We start from the raw sequence: 15,758 nt of genomic DNA, 5'->3' as shown, positions 1-15,758 counted from the left end.
AGTTTTTGGGTTGACTAATGCCAAATACAACACACTGAGCCCATTGTACAGGTTCCGGGCAGCCTCATCCCAAACTCCTGCTGTTATTACATCCGAAAGGCCCTGGGAAATCCCCTTGTGTCCCCCCCTCCCTCCGCAGCAGTTAGTGCCACAAATCCATGTGAATGATTGTGTAATGTGCGAATGATAAATCACTCGGATTGTACTACATACAGGACTTTCCCCTGCCAAGTTTGTTGCAGTGGGATTTGGGTTAAATGCTAAGGATGAGGCAATGCAGATGTAATGACTTTTTTGTTGCTACTGGTTAAAGTGGAATTTCTGCTCAAAAAATGTTTTTTATATTATGAAAGAAATATCGTTCTAAGCCCCTTTTCAGTAGCTTTCCATTCATATCTGTAAATGCCGTTGCTATTGAAAGCGGTATTTGTTTCTCCCCCTTTACTTCTCTGGTTTTGACTCTTGAAACAAGGTAGCGGAAGTCTGCTCTCCCTTAGGTCTGTTAATTCAGCTGGCATCTGCTACATTGCTACGTGCCGCTTTACAACAGAAAAATTATATGTACAAATAACTTCAAAACCACTGAAGATGTTTAATGGCTGAAAATATTGGAACGTTGCTTAGAATTGCGGGGTTTTTTTTAATATAAAAAAAATAAAAAACAGTTTTTGAGTGGAGTTCCCCTTTACCCAGTGTGAATAAACCTTAAAACCAATTAGAGGGAACCTTTATTACTAGCAGGATTTCAGCACCTTTTTGCTCAGGGACGTCCAACTTACAGCCTGCCTATATAAAAAAGGACTGCCATCCAACATGGCTATTTTAATTGTATGGCTACAATTAACAAGGTCTATGTGTTGGCAACCATTAAGGATTCTCAAACTCTGTTTGTCCAAAACAGTGTCAGTGATGGACCTGGAACAGTCTGTGGACCGGTTCAGTTTTCTTCCATTGCCCAGGGTTATACTATAGTGCTCTCTTTGTTCATGGCACCTGATTGAACCCAACTGTTCCACCCAGGACCGCCATCAAACATCGCAGGGCCCCGTACGACAAAATTTCCTGGGCCCCCTGGGCTGCGCCCACCGCAAGCCCCACCTACAGGTCCGCCCTCCCCACCACATAGTAAAAAAACAAAAAAAAACATTGTTGGTTAGGGTTCCCACATGTTAATAAAAAATAAAAAGATATTGATGGCCAGGGCCCCCCCATTAAAAAATATTGGTGGCTAGGACCCCACATGAGAAAAAAAAATTGGTAGCCAAAATTGGTGGCCAGGGCCCCCTCATCCACATTATAAGAAAATTGGTGGCCAGGGCCCCTTAAACGTCCATGTCTTCCCGAAGTCAGCAGTTCTCAGAAAGATGGGGGCCCGGCTAATCAAGTAAGTGTGGCGTGGGCGGGGGCCCCCTTACCCTCGGGCCCCCTACAACTCTCCCCCCTGTCCCCCCCTGATGGCTGCCCTGACTTCCACCAAAGAAACAGCACACAACTGAATGTGGCGTAAACATATGCCCAGGTCTCACCACCACCTCCTGGTGCTTATTTGGTCATGGCAAAAATTGTACATTGTTTAATAATAGGCACAACATTTTGAAGCCAATTTTTTTTTTGCTGATTTTCATTTACAGTGAAATTCTGGGAAACATTGCATTGTGGGGAAAATAGGTGTTTTTTTGGACTTACTAAATAAGGCAATGGGGGGCCCTGAACCGTCAGTGCACAGATGGTAACAATAAATGGGGTAAGCTCCCTGCCTGCATGTTATATACAGTAGAGGGTATGTGGCTCCTTTAATAACTTGTGCTGCAGTGTATGACGTATGTCTATCATTTTGGGGAGCAGTGTCGGACTGGGATACCAGGGGCCCACCAGAAAACCTTAGGCTGAGGGCCCACTTTCGAAACTATTATACCTCCTCTCCTCACTCAACCTCTTTATTTTCCTAGTATCTTTTCTCTACATACTATACTCTATTCTTCCATTATCAAGCTTCTTTATTCCCATAAAGAAATAGAGCATGGCCATGAAACAGGCCAAAGGTTAGAAGCAGGAGGGCCCACTGACACCTTGGCCCACCGGGAGTTTTCCTGGTATCCCGGTGGGCCAGTCCGACACTGTTGGGGAGTCTGCACCACCATTGTAGTAGAGTGGGGATTGCAGGCAGTGTTAGACTGGGGTGTCCAGGGCCCACCAGGGATCAACCTCAGGGACCCCCACCTCAGACACAAGCTCTACACCCGTCAAACTAGTTATGTGTGGGACAGCCCTAAACCCGTGGCACCCGTAGGTTTACCCATGGGTCGGGCAGGTTCGAGCCGACCTTGTTGCTCCTTGTGTGGGTCCCTAGTGGGCCCAGGTTGCCTGCTCTACCCGCCTGCCACCTTAAGCTGGCCATAAACGCAAAGATCTGATCGTACGAATCGACGATTCGTACGATTTTCGGAACGTGTGTGGAGAGTCCCGAAATTTTTCGTCCGGCAGAGATCGGTCGTTTGGTCGATCGGACAGGTTAGAAAATTTCTGTCGGCTGCCGATAATATCTCTGCGTGTATTGCCGATCGTACGATTTTCAGTGGGAGACTGTCACTAGCTTTGGTTGGACATAGATATCGTACGATTGCCGTCAGGGGCAGAACATTGCTGATCTGTTCTTTAAAGGAAAACTATACCCCCAAAATGAACACTTAAGCAACAGATGGTTTATATCAAATTGAATGACATATTAAAGAATCTTACCAAACTGAATATATATTTACATAAATATTGCCCTTTTACATCTCTTGCCTTGAACCACCATTTCGTGACTCTATCTGTGCTGCCTCAGAGATCACCTGACCAGAAATACTACAACACTAACTGTAACAGGAAGAAGTGAGGAAGCAAAAGACACAACTCTGTCTGTTAATTGGCTCATGTGACCTTACATGTGGTTTGTATGTGTGCACAGTGAATCTTACGATCTCAGGGGGCGGCCCTTGTTTTTTAAAATGGCAATTTTCTATTTATGATTACCCAATGGCACATACCACTAAAAAAGTATATTATTATGATAATGGTTCATTTACATGAAGCAGGGTTTTACACATGAGCTGTTTTACTCAGTATCTTTTAATAGAGACCTACATTGTTTGGGGGGTATAGTTTTCCTTTAACTAATCTGACTGGTAAGACTTTGATCTGAATGGTTAGTGGCGGGTCGGGAGATGGGAAAGTCCGATCGTACGATGATTCGTACGATCGGATCTTTGCATCTATGGCCAGCTTTAGGCTTGTGCCCCCTTTTGTGACATCAGTGAGCGTGTTGGCGCGGGTCTATACATGGAGGGAGTTTTTTGCAACCCGCACATCACTACGCCAAAGCCCCTTAAACAGGCCCACACTTCCATATGAGTGGACCTGGGTCGCGGATCTCACTAGGTTTTTCCCGGTGTACAGCCAGCCCAGTCCGATGCTGATTGTAGGTTGCACGGCTGCGTAGACTCTGAATAAGGACCAGGGCCTTGATGGTTTTGGCACAGCTGATTCAGTTGGGTGTTCCCCTGTAGCACTGAATCCCCAAAAGGATTAACATGAAGGTTTATTCTCTTTAATCCTGAACTTTTTATCCTAATCATGTTGTTACCCAAGAGTAAAGTGACACCAATTCCTATACATGAACCTGGGTGAGACGGAAGAGTTACGCACTGATAGATGGTTTATTGACTTAGTGAATGGAAACACAGTTATTCACTGCAATCCTATCCCCCACACCTTAATCAGCTGTTTATTTAGTGCTCATATTCACCTTTTATTTGGGCATTCTCTGCCCCATCATTTCCCAGAATGCTCTATTTTTAGTTCTTAGTCTCCAGCCAAGACTCAGTTACATTTCATTGCTTTCTTCTTACTCATATGGATTTTTGTTTGCTTATTGGGCGTGATAATGTGGCTGAGCAGGGCTTCCTTCTGATTTGTGTTCCATGGCACGATAGGTGTCCCAGAACAATCCCCAAGGTCCCAGTCGTGGCTCATTACTCCACCTATAACAGCCACCTTTCACTTCGGGAGGAGCCCTCTGCTACTCGGGTGCCGCCAGGTCATTGTTGTTCACCTTCAAAACACTTTTTTCAGTTCAGTTGTTTTCAGATTGTTCCCCAGAAATGAAGGGGCAGATTCCCTCATTTCGGAACTTCGCTGATTTTCAAAAGATAAGAAATGTATCAACTAAATGTATCAATTTAGAACAGTTTACAGGGTCGGCGACCCACCCTCCCAGAGTTGCTTTAGAAGGTGAAAAATTGCACTTTACACTTCAATATTAGAAAAAAGGTAACACATAGAAAATAGAAAGTAATTGGAAAACATAGTTATTTCTGGTGATCTATCTGAAAACAGCTAGTTGTTTGAAAATGAACAACCCCTTTAACATGAGAGAACCAGGGAGAGAGTTCTGGGCAGGCAAGGGAACCACATGTAGTACAGGAATGGAGAACAGAAAGTGTGGTTGAGGGACAGGCAGAGTCAATACAAATGAAATCAGGCAGTACGGATACAGCAGACGGTCACAGGTCAGGTCAAACACACCCATATCGAAGTACAGACAGATGTGGGACTTTGTCCCTTTCCACCCATCAGTAAATAAGCCCTTGGGTACACTACATGGCCACAAGTATCTGGACACTTTCCTGTCCAACAGCTCATTCCCAAACCAATGGGAAAAATATAAAGTTATCCCTCTCTTAGCTACTATAAGAGCCTCTACTCTTCTGGGAAGGTCCTCACTAGATGTTGGAACATTATTGGTGGGATTTGCTTCCATCCAAACACTGGAATATTGGTGAGGTTGGGCGCTGATGTTGTGGGTCAGGCCTGGCTCACAGTTACCAGTTCACTTTATCCCACAGATGTTCCATTGGGTTGAGGTCAGCTCTCTGTGTCAAGTTCTTCCACTTCCTTCTCAGCAAAGCCATTCTGTATGAGCCTGGCTTTGTGCATGAGGGTATTATTATCCTAAAATGGGAAAGTGCCTTCCCCAAACTGTAGCCGTAACATTTGCTTTGACTGGAACCAGAGGAGCAAACCATGGAAACAGCCCAAATGGTTATTCCTATTCCACCAAACATAGCTTTCAGCATTAAAAGAGAACTAAACACCCCAATAAGAAAAGCCCCATCCACTACTGCCCAATAGCCCCCCTCCGTGCTTTATCCCCGCATTAGTGCAAAAAGTGTCCCTGATTGCCAATCTCACTTCTCCATGCAGAGTAGCGCAACGGAGCCCAAGGGTGCCATCTTCCACATCTTCTGTTTTCTTTGGATCCTCTTCTCTCTCTTCAGCAATTTTTTCAGAGCTTTCCAGTGCATGCGCCGTTGCTGCAAATGCCTAACAGGCTCCAACTGCACATGCGCCAAATAGCTCATTGTCAGCGGTCCCTTTCAGAAGAAAACAGAAGATGCGGAAGATGGCGTCCTTGATCTGTGCTGGGCTACTCTGCATGGAGAAGTGAGATTGACAATCAGGGACACTTTTTGCACCAATGCACTATGCAGGGAGGGGGAACTATAGGGGGTAGTGGATATGGCTTTTCTCATTGGGAGGTTTACTTCTCCTTTAAGCATTCAGGCAGGTAGGGATCTTCTGGTATCTGCCAAATCAAGACATTTTCATCTGGTGGTCAGAAGGTGAAAAGACATTTATAACCCCCAAGGAAGTGTTTCCCCTACTTAAGAGTCAAACAGTGGTGACCATTAAACCACTCCAGCTGACACGTGCCATTACCCATGGTGATCTTAATTTGGTTTGACTCATCACCTGTAAACCCCCCTCACTGTGGTATTTGTGCTGACACTGCTTCTGGAGTCAGTTTGGAGCAGCCAGTGCTCCAGCTGAGGACATTTTAACTGTCTGTAGGGGTGATTACCCCCAGCCCCTCAATTTATGGGGCTCACATTAGGGAAGACGAAGGTAGGAAAAGCATGGAAAAGCTCAAGATTGCACCTTGATGTTAAGGAGAGTGTTTGTAAGATTAGATAAGTAAGCAATAATGGCTGATCAGTGGGACTGCCACAGTACTTTATACTAGTGTTACCAAACCCACATCCCTGTACCAGTCGAATGCCAGTTGGAAAGCTATAAATAATGTCTCCACATTGTCTGTTTTGCTTCCAATCTTTCCATCATTAAAGAGGGTCCAGCCTGCAGCCTGCCTTCTGTTCCAAGTAATAGGAAAAACATAAGGCACAGAAGAATCAAGGCATGTGGCAGCTCCCACTCCTACAAAGAATAAATACAGAGAATGTTCTGTGCCCACAGTGAGCTACAGTCCGTCCTCATGTGCAATTGTTTATTAAAAGAAAATTGAGATTAGAAGCGGCTACTTTTAGCTGCCAACTCATAGGGTTCGTTGTTTCCAGCTTGGCAAGGTTCATGGGACAGCACTGGGTTCTTCCATGGTAGATAATGGCACCTAAATTTAGGCGTTATTAATGTCTCCATGTGACATTAGCCTGAGTATAAATAAGCAGAGAATGGACCGTACTTACAAAGAGGGGATTCTGGCAGAATTGACCATAGGGTTAGTGCAACCAATCAGCAATGTTCCATATGACCACCTTCTGATTCCCATACTGGGAAATATAGTTCCATACTTTCATCGTAAGCGCCTAATACAGAGAAATCGGAGAAATGAATGTTAGAACCCAGATGATATAATCCATTACCCCATGGCATGGGAACCATAATAATGTGCCCCTGGCAGTTATATGCCAAATGTCTGTACTAAAATAAACCAAATGGGACCACCATTGCCAGGTTGGGGTTTTGGTTTATTTTAGTACAGACATTTGGCATATAACTGCCAGGGGCACATTATTATGGTTCCCATGCCATGGGGTAATGGATTATATCATCTGGGTTCTAACATTCATTTCTCCGATTTCTCCGATTTTTACAAGAGCAAACACTATGCCAAGATTGCTCCCGACCATTGGCACCATTGCTGCCGACCTTAAATCAGCGGAATTGTTAATTTACCCCATGAGACAGTGATCCTCAACCAGTAGCTCGCGAGCAACATGTTACTCACCAACCACTTGGATGTTGCTCCCAGTTTCCTCAAAGCAGGTGATTATTTTTAAATTCCAGGCAAGTTTTGGTTGTATAAAAACCAGCTGCACTGTCAAATAGAAACTCCTGTTGGCTGCAAGTCCACATAGGGGCCATCAAATAGCAAATTATAGCCCTTATTTGGCACCACAGGAAGTTTTTGCAAGTCTGTGTTGCTCCTCAACTCTTTTTATTTCTAAATGTGGCTCACTGGTAAAAAAAGGTAGGGGACCCCTGCCATGAGACAATATTCCTAGGACTGCGATTGGGGGAGGGGAAAGCTACGACTGTTGAAGGGAGGGGGCTGCAAATGTTAAGCCTGGAAGGAATATAACCTCATTTCCCACCCATTTATTTGTATACAGTGATATTAGGTTCTCCCGGTCTTGCGCATGAAAGGCAATATCTGTGCCCCAGACCCAGTGGTGCTGAGCTGGTCATACGGAAGGGTCTCAACCATTGGGTTGTCTGGTTCCCCAAAATGCTGGGGGACTGTTTATAACGCCATTCAATTTGAAATGACCATTGGCAAATAAAGTCCTGCTGCTGCAGCCTGTCTGTCTGCTGTGGTCTCTGTGTGTCCTGCTTCCAGCAAATAAACAACAAACAATCACATACCTTGTTTCCCTAAAGTGCCAAATTCTCTCTCTTTTTTTAAAAAAAAAAAAAAGAAAAAGAAACTGTCATGGGCCCTGTCACTATAGCAACCACCTCCTTGGCACAACTGGTATCTGCTTGCACAATTCCCCCTCAATGTCCAGCCCCAAACTGTACGACTGGGAGGAGTTGTCCTTTGTTCATTCTGTATTTAGAGTTGTGTAAGGGAATCTGCACTGGGCTGTAGCACTTTCCCCATTCACTGACTGACCGCCCGCTGCTGCCTGCACTGCAAATGCCTCCCCTCCCCTGTGTCAGCTGCATTCTTGCTCTGCAGCTTGTCTGGCCTCTCTTTCAGCTCGTTGAATCCAATACAAGGACCTATTATATTGGCATTGTGGAGGAGACCTGGGATTATGCCCCCACAGGCAAAAATCTCATTAATGGACTCAACATAACAGAGGACAAGTAAGTACATAGAAAGTGCCCCTCTCTGCATTGTATTCCCTGGTATCTGCTTGTATTTAAATCCCCTAAATCATGTATTATGTGCTTATGCTATATATATATATATATATATATATATATATATATATATATATATATATATATATATTAATTTAAAGAGAAGGACATCGCATCAATGTCGTTTTAGCCAATTCCATTTTTAGCTCCAGCACAAAAGGCCAAAGACAGAATGTGCCCCTTACTGGCTCTTCTGAATGAACTGATTGTGTCGCTGCACTTTGTTAGTCTGATTGTTACTTACGGCACTTTGCTCACTTTCTTCTAGTGCTACAAGGAAACTGCGTGCAGTCACTATTGCACCATGACACTAACACTTATACTGAGTCTTATCTACATCATAAAGGGATATATATATATATATATATATATATAACTACTACAAGAAGGTCCGCACTCTCAGGACTTATGAAAATCATAATATTAATTATAAATGACTAACGTTTCGGCTAGGTCCCTAGCCTTTCTCACTTTGAGAAAGGCTAGGGACCTAGCCGAAACGTTAGTCATTTATAATTAATATTATGATTTTCATAAGTCCTGAGAGTGCGGACCTTCTTGTAGTAGTTATGGATAATTTATTGGCACTGCACCCAGGCAAATTTAAGTAACTTTATCGAGAGTGCTCGCAACCATTTGACTTGTATATATATATATATATATATATATATATATATATATATATATATATATATATACACATTACGAATTGGCTTGAGAAAGAGAAAAGGTAACTACAGATCAGCAGCAGTTCAATAATAGGTATTATACTGCAGTCTCTCAGGGGCTGATGGGGGATGTGGTTTGATGTCTATCTCCACAAAGTTTTTCCATTCTTTAACTTTCTTTAAAGGGGAACCATTGTGAAAAAAAAATTAATATGTTTCATCATACTGAAATAAGAAACTTTCTAAATACAATTAATTCAATATTCTGCATGGTTTCTGAAATAATCAAGTTTGTATTCACTATTCCTCTCTCAGCATCTGTTTCTCTTCATTCTGTCTTCATGCAGCAGTTGGGTGTCAGATATTCATTGACAGTTAGATCCAATATATCTTGTAGGGGGGCTCCTTTCCTAGTAAATGTATTAGAGCTCACTCAAATAACTGATTCCAGCACAAACAAAATCCAACAAAATAACTGCCCTTTGCACAAATCCTGCATGTAGAGAGACATGATGTCTGATGAGTTTAATAGAGTGAGCTGTAATACATCTTCTAGGCAAAAGGATCCCCCTATAAGATATATTGGATCTAACTGTCAATGAATATCTGACACCCAACTGCTGCATGAAGAGAGAATGAAGAGAAACAGATGCTGAGAGAAGGATAGTGAACATAAACTTCATTATTTCAGAAACGGTACAGAATTTTTAATCAATTGTATTTAGCAAGTTTCTTATTTCAGTATGATGAAGCTTATATAAAATTTTCACAATAGTTCCCCTTTAAATAAGTTGATTATAATTATAGTTAGTGTGTCTAATACAATAGAACAGCAGGATTTGCAGTTGGCATGTAGGGTTTATCCAAAGTGGATTAGGCTGGGCTACATGCACTGCTTACATGAATGGAAGGAGGAGGGGAGTCAGATAAAACACTCCATATGCGAGGGCTTATTTATGAATGCAAAGGTAAGTGCACCTACCTGTGGTCAAACCATACTCCTTGTACTTCTGAATGTGATGTAGTTGTAAATGAACCCTATAGATTGTCATTGGCCATCAATCATCAAGCTTATTGCCCCGTGAAAAGGTGGCCATACACAATAAGATCAACTCGTTTGGCAAGGTCACCACGAGCGGATGTTTCCCCAATATGCCCACTCACAGCAAGGTCGATATTGGGATAATCTGAACATTCGGCCCTAGGGCAGAACAATCGGATTACAATAAAGAGAATGGGCATCGACAGATCGTAGGAACGCATCAACTAGCCAATGTGGTCCTTGATCGCAGGAAAAATCAAACCTGTCTGATTGAAATCAGACAGATTTTTGTCCTGATATCGATCAAGGAGGCCTGTCGGAATCCCCCCCACACATGGGCAGATAAGATGCCCAATTGGTCTAAAGGACCGATATCGGCAGCTTTAATCTGCCCATGTATGGCCACCTTAAGGGTCCAAAACAACCAACTCCATGAGCAACATCTAATGACTTCTATGTCAGATATCTATCAGGAAGAAAGGAAGATCTTCAGGGGCAAGGACTGCAAAGAGACATGGATTTGGTCATTTCTTGGTGGGTCTGGATGGGACCCTCATGTAATCCAGTTCTTTCCCTGGGGAAACTTGGGGAGAATATTTAAGCCCCAGGCAGCTGGCATTTATGTTAGATGCAAATGAGAAAGGATGGAGGGGCTCATGGGACCGTAATGATGGTGATTTTTTTAATGCCATCTGTTTGTCATTACAGCGCAGTTCCCTTCAGCGCTGACATATACATTCTTCTTGTACTGGAACGTCTAGATCTGGCTTTTGTCTTATAGATAGTAACGCTCATTGTATAACAGTTTCACACTGTTGGATTGCAATAGGGAGGGAGCAGGGAGTTACCTAGTTACATAATAATCTGCTGGGAGTTTTTTCAAGAGTCTTTCTTTACAAGAAAGGTCAAACCTGTGGTCCTCCAGATACTGCTGAATTATGACTTCTACTGATAGCCAAAGAAAGGCCCTAAAGCAGGCCAACACATGTAGGCTCTCTGACCGACTGGCCCTCAGGCCAACAAGATGTACCAGGGACAATGCACTGGCCCATAAGGTGCATCAGCAGACTATGGTATCTAGTAAGATGAGTGCATTTAACCAGGTGACCAGTAAATGCAACCTACTGAGTGGTCACTACATTACAAAACCCCATAATTATAAATTAGCAGTTATCTCTGTTAGATTGAATTAATTTCATCCCATTTGTATGTAAATGAGGCCCACTGATCTCACTGATCCTGACTGACCCCAAACTGATATACTTTCTTGAAAATGTTTCACCACTCACCCGAGTGGCTTCCTCAGACGTAGCTCAGATACAGTATGTGGTCAAGTAAACTCAGAAAGGCCAGTTGCTTTAGACTTGACTGTACAAGATACTGTATATCATGACACGGATGAGTAAGAATATTCATAGTAATATATAGATAGGTATGCACACTCAAAAGAAGGCAAGTATGGTATATTTAAAATAAAGTTTTACTTGTTTATGCAAATAATACACACAAAGCCACAATAGTAGGCCTGTATAATACAATACATAAGCTTACATGGTATATACCTAACGTTTAAACATAGCCACAATTACATAACAGTAAACAGTAAGTATTACAATTATACAGCAAGGAGCAGATACACCTACCACCAGTATGAGAATGGCCCCAACGTTTCGGCGTAAGCCTTTGTCAAGGGGATTCTCTTGACAAAGGCTTACGCCGAAACGTTGGGGCCATTCTCATACTGGTGGTAGGTGTATCTGCTCCTTGCTGTATAATTGTAATACTTACTGTTTACTGTTATGTAATTGTGGCTATGTTTAAACGTTAGGTATATACCATGTAAGCTTATGTATTGTATTATACAGGCCTACTATTGTGGCTTTGTGTGTATTATTTGCATAAACAAGTAAAACTTTATTTTAAATATACCATACTTGCCTTCTTTTGAGTGTGCATACCTATCTATATATTGTTACGTTGTGGGGTACCCATTGTAGGGGTACCCTTTTGATGTTTGCACCTCTTGCACTGTTTACCTACAGCATTTGCTGAATTGGTGTGCCCTCCACCCATTACTAAATTCTGTAAGAATATTCATAGATCAGCACATTACATTTTTCAAACCTGCCTAATCCCCTGAACCAACTAATATCCTTAGAAAATGGGATCAGTCAGGATCAGTGAGATTCGTGTGCCATCATTCACATACAAATGGGATGAAATGAATTCAATCAAACAGAGACAACTGCTAACTAATGATTAAGGGGTAAGATATGAAAAAAGAAAAAGCGTTCCTCATGAAAGTTGTTGGCTCTTTATTCATTTGTCTCTTGTCCTCCTTAATCCAGTACCCAAATATACTGTACTTTGTATTCTTTTCAAAAAGTGTAATTTTAAGTTATTTACCCTGATACCATAGATCTGTTTTATGATGTCAAGGCATGACCATCATGTACTTATGTCATCATACTACTGGGGTCTATGCAAGTCGGGAGCTTCAAGGAAAAGATTGGCTGTAAGGGCTCCTGCTGAAACATTATTCAGCATTTTTATAAACGACAACCACTCACAATTGCAGCAGCTTCAGCAACTCCTGCCTAACTGGGAATGTTGGGAGTTGTAGTTTGTAGGCAATTGTTAAGTAAGAGCCTGTGGTACACCGCTAGTAAGCCACAAAAACATCCACATTGGGTCATTATTACAGCATATGTCATTGCTCGGCTCATTACTCTTTTTGGCTCCGTAGCACATTGTATTCCATGTGTTAAGTGCCCGGAATTCTTCACTTACTCCATTTATAACAAGAACAGTTTCTCTTCTCCCCCCCCACCCCAAGTTACTATCACAGAATTATTTCCAGACTTGAACTCCTCAGAGAGAACAGACAGCACATGGAATTTCCTCCAGCCGAGGTTTAAACAGAGCAATAACTTCTGTTTAGTTTAGGTAGAGGCCCTGGGTATATGAGGTCCATGTCTAGATGCCTGTTCTGACTCTAATAGGGTAAGAACAAGTGAGCTGACCCAGAAATCTTGATCTGGCCTCTTTGCCTGTCAATATTATGTAACAAAATTGTTTATCTGAGACCACTGGTGAAATATTCTGTGCTCATGCAGGCAAATAAATGTCATCATGAAACACATTCCACTGGTGAACTCCACGGCTGGAGATAAAGACAAAGCTAAAGCAAGCAAATTCTTCCTGTCTAAAAAGATAGATAAACCAGGGATATGGAACCTACACACCTTAGCTCTTGCTAAACTGTATCTCCAGGAGGCCTGACAATCTTGCAGTTTAACAATGGCTTCTTTTTACGAAGTCGCCCGAAGTTTCCTCGTGAGGCAACTTTGGGTGACTTCGGAAAACAACGCGCCACGTGTGCATTGCCACAGTCGATTTTCATTTTAGCTGGTGGAGGACAGGGGGAAGGCAGTTCAGGGAGAAGAGTTTGCCCCGAAAAAGAGGCGATTTATCGCTGGGGCGATTAATCTCCCCGAAACTGTTCGTGTGGACTGAACCTAAGGGCCACTTGTTGGACAAGCTGTAATTTAGCAAGGACACTTACTGTTCTTTCTGAAGCTGGGGGTTCATATCAAATGCCATTTCATAAAATATTGGGTGGTTTTGTGACAATCCAGCAAGAACCATTGACCGCTCAGAACTTGTAGAAAGTGTTGTGAGAATCAGAGGGTTTCTCTGAAAAATGGGAGCCTGTAATGTAGAACACTAATGATTTGACCATTACACTGGTAAACACAAGCAGATACAGCTGTGGGACCTGGTATCCAAACAATCCAAGTTGTGGACAATTAGGTCCATCCATTTAGATGTACAGGCAATTTGTAGTTAGTTATAGCAAAATACAATAAAATGAAGTATACAATTAGTAATGAAGCTTCTGTAGCCGTGTAGGAACTTTGTAATAGGTAGAATTGTGCCTGAGATCAGTCATTAGTTGGAGAATGCAGCATTTGATAGCTACAGCAGGAACGAGCAGTCGGATGTGGGAATTGTGCTTTTAAACAGGTATTTCACTAAAATGCGAAGTTGCTTCCTTATTGCTGAACACCGGCGACTTTTCACTAGCGTAACTTCGACAGTTCGAGCATTTTAAAGTGAAATTACGCTATTGATCGATTCTGCCTAGTGAAACTTCATTAGTTCTCTTATGTTTAGGTCAATTTGAATAGTGTGGGTACTTAAAGTCATATGGACTTCTTTATTAGAGATAGCTAATTCAATATCTAGAGCTCAAGACATATGAATTGCAATGTGAATTGATTGCGGTATTTAAAACCACATTTTTTGGCCAGAAATCCAAGTGCTGAGTGGGATCTGCCTGTGTTCTGATATTATGGAACTTCTCCAAGAAATACGAACCATTGCTGCCATCAAGCAATGTCAAGGTAAACCCCACATGGTGGTCCTATATACTTCTGGTCATATTTTTCATAGGCTGCCACCTCCCTGCCCGGATTAGGTAATTTTAGGAAATATGTCTTCCCCCACGGTAGCTTTTCTAGGGGAGTGACCTCCAAGACCAACACACATTTTTGAAGGCATAAGACCACCTTTAATAAGACGGGTTGGGGGTAAACAGAATAATAATGTTAGAGGTACTCACTAAATCCTTTATCTGGCAATTTTGGGAAAAGCATAATTACATAATTCTGGGTCAAAAGTAAAGTACCATCTTACATAATGTGGTGATATCTGGAACAGGCTCTAATGTTCATTATGTCATCTGTTTGGCAGCAACTTCCTTTCTCAGAGTTTGTTATTCTTAGTGAAATCACCATCTCTCTGGGTTTATTTTGCAGTTTTGGAAATTAGCTGATGAAATCCTTCCCAGATCCAAACCTGAATCCCCCTAGCCAACATGCAAATCATCTTTGAGGTTTGTTGCAGCCCATACTGATGGAGTCAAACTGCATTCCATGCAGGAACTTTGACCTCTTTTCTGAGAACTTCAGAAATGTATCAATATCAGGTTTCTCATGTTTGCGAAGTAGTATTTATATCACCCGTGTTTGGTCTGAAACACAATCTGAGAAATCAAGAACGTCTGCCCACATACCCAACAGTTTATATACTTTAACTATGAAGGTCACATCTTGTTATAACCAGGTGTCCATCCAAGACAGGCATTTCCTTTACCTGTCCAAATCCCATCTATTTTAGTTAATTGTGCACATGCACACATGTAGGAGAAACCATATTCTGCTTCAAAACCCTCAAGCAAGCATTTTTCAACCAAGGCCTGTTTTACTGGTCTGTATGCATTATGGGTGGAAAGGGGAAAACATCTTTTACTTCCTTTTACTTCCTTGCTTTGTGACAAAAAGTCACACGATTTACCTCCCCGCCCTTAATTTGCATATACAAATTAGGATTCGGATTTGTTTCGGCCTGGCAGAAGGATTCGGCCGAATCCTGGCGGAATCTGGAACCGAATCCTGGATTCGGTGCATCCCTACTTTTCATAGATCTTCCCAAAAGAGGAAATAGAGTGCCGTGCTTAGATGAGAGGTACCAACCAAGTCCTCGAGGCTCCCAACAACCAAATAGCTCAGTGAACATAGCCAAATTGCTTGCCTTGCCGGAGACAACCTCCAGAAGCAGCCATTGTACAAGCCTTTCCCTTCCAACCAATGGTACAGTGTCTGGCAGTGCAGAGGTCACTTGTGGAAGGACTTTAGGAACTGACCAGCCACGTAGAGTACAGTTGGGGCAACACAGAAATATCTTAAATGCCTCCAAGTTCTTTTTTGTAGACCAGGTAATGGAGATATGCTGGGCTTCTGAAATGATTAAAAAGTTGGACTAGTATTGGAAAGGTG

General features: G+C 42.4%; 1 protein-coding gene across 1 annotated transcript in view; it reads left to right on the top strand.

The window, feature by feature from the left end:
- The first annotated feature begins 7,886 nt into the window (after positions 1-7,886).
- hephl1.L (hephaestin like 1 L homeolog) overlaps positions 7,887-15,758 on the top strand; it is a 42,340-nt gene continuing 34,468 nt past the window's right edge. Inside the window, exon 1 of the mRNA XM_018247778.2 lies at positions 7,887-8,151. Within this exon, the coding sequence (XP_018103267.1) occupies positions 7,979-8,151 (173 nt within the window). The 5' untranslated portion in view covers positions 7,887-7,978. The remainder of the gene's footprint in view (positions 8,152-15,758) is intronic.

The sequence above is a fragment of the Xenopus laevis genome, chromosome 2L (genome assembly GCF_017654675.1).
Source record: "Xenopus laevis strain J_2021 chromosome 2L, Xenopus_laevis_v10.1, whole genome shotgun sequence".
Taxonomy (NCBI): domain Eukaryota; kingdom Metazoa; phylum Chordata; class Amphibia; order Anura; family Pipidae; genus Xenopus; species Xenopus laevis.
This window is presented reverse-complemented; position numbering and strand designations above follow the sequence as displayed.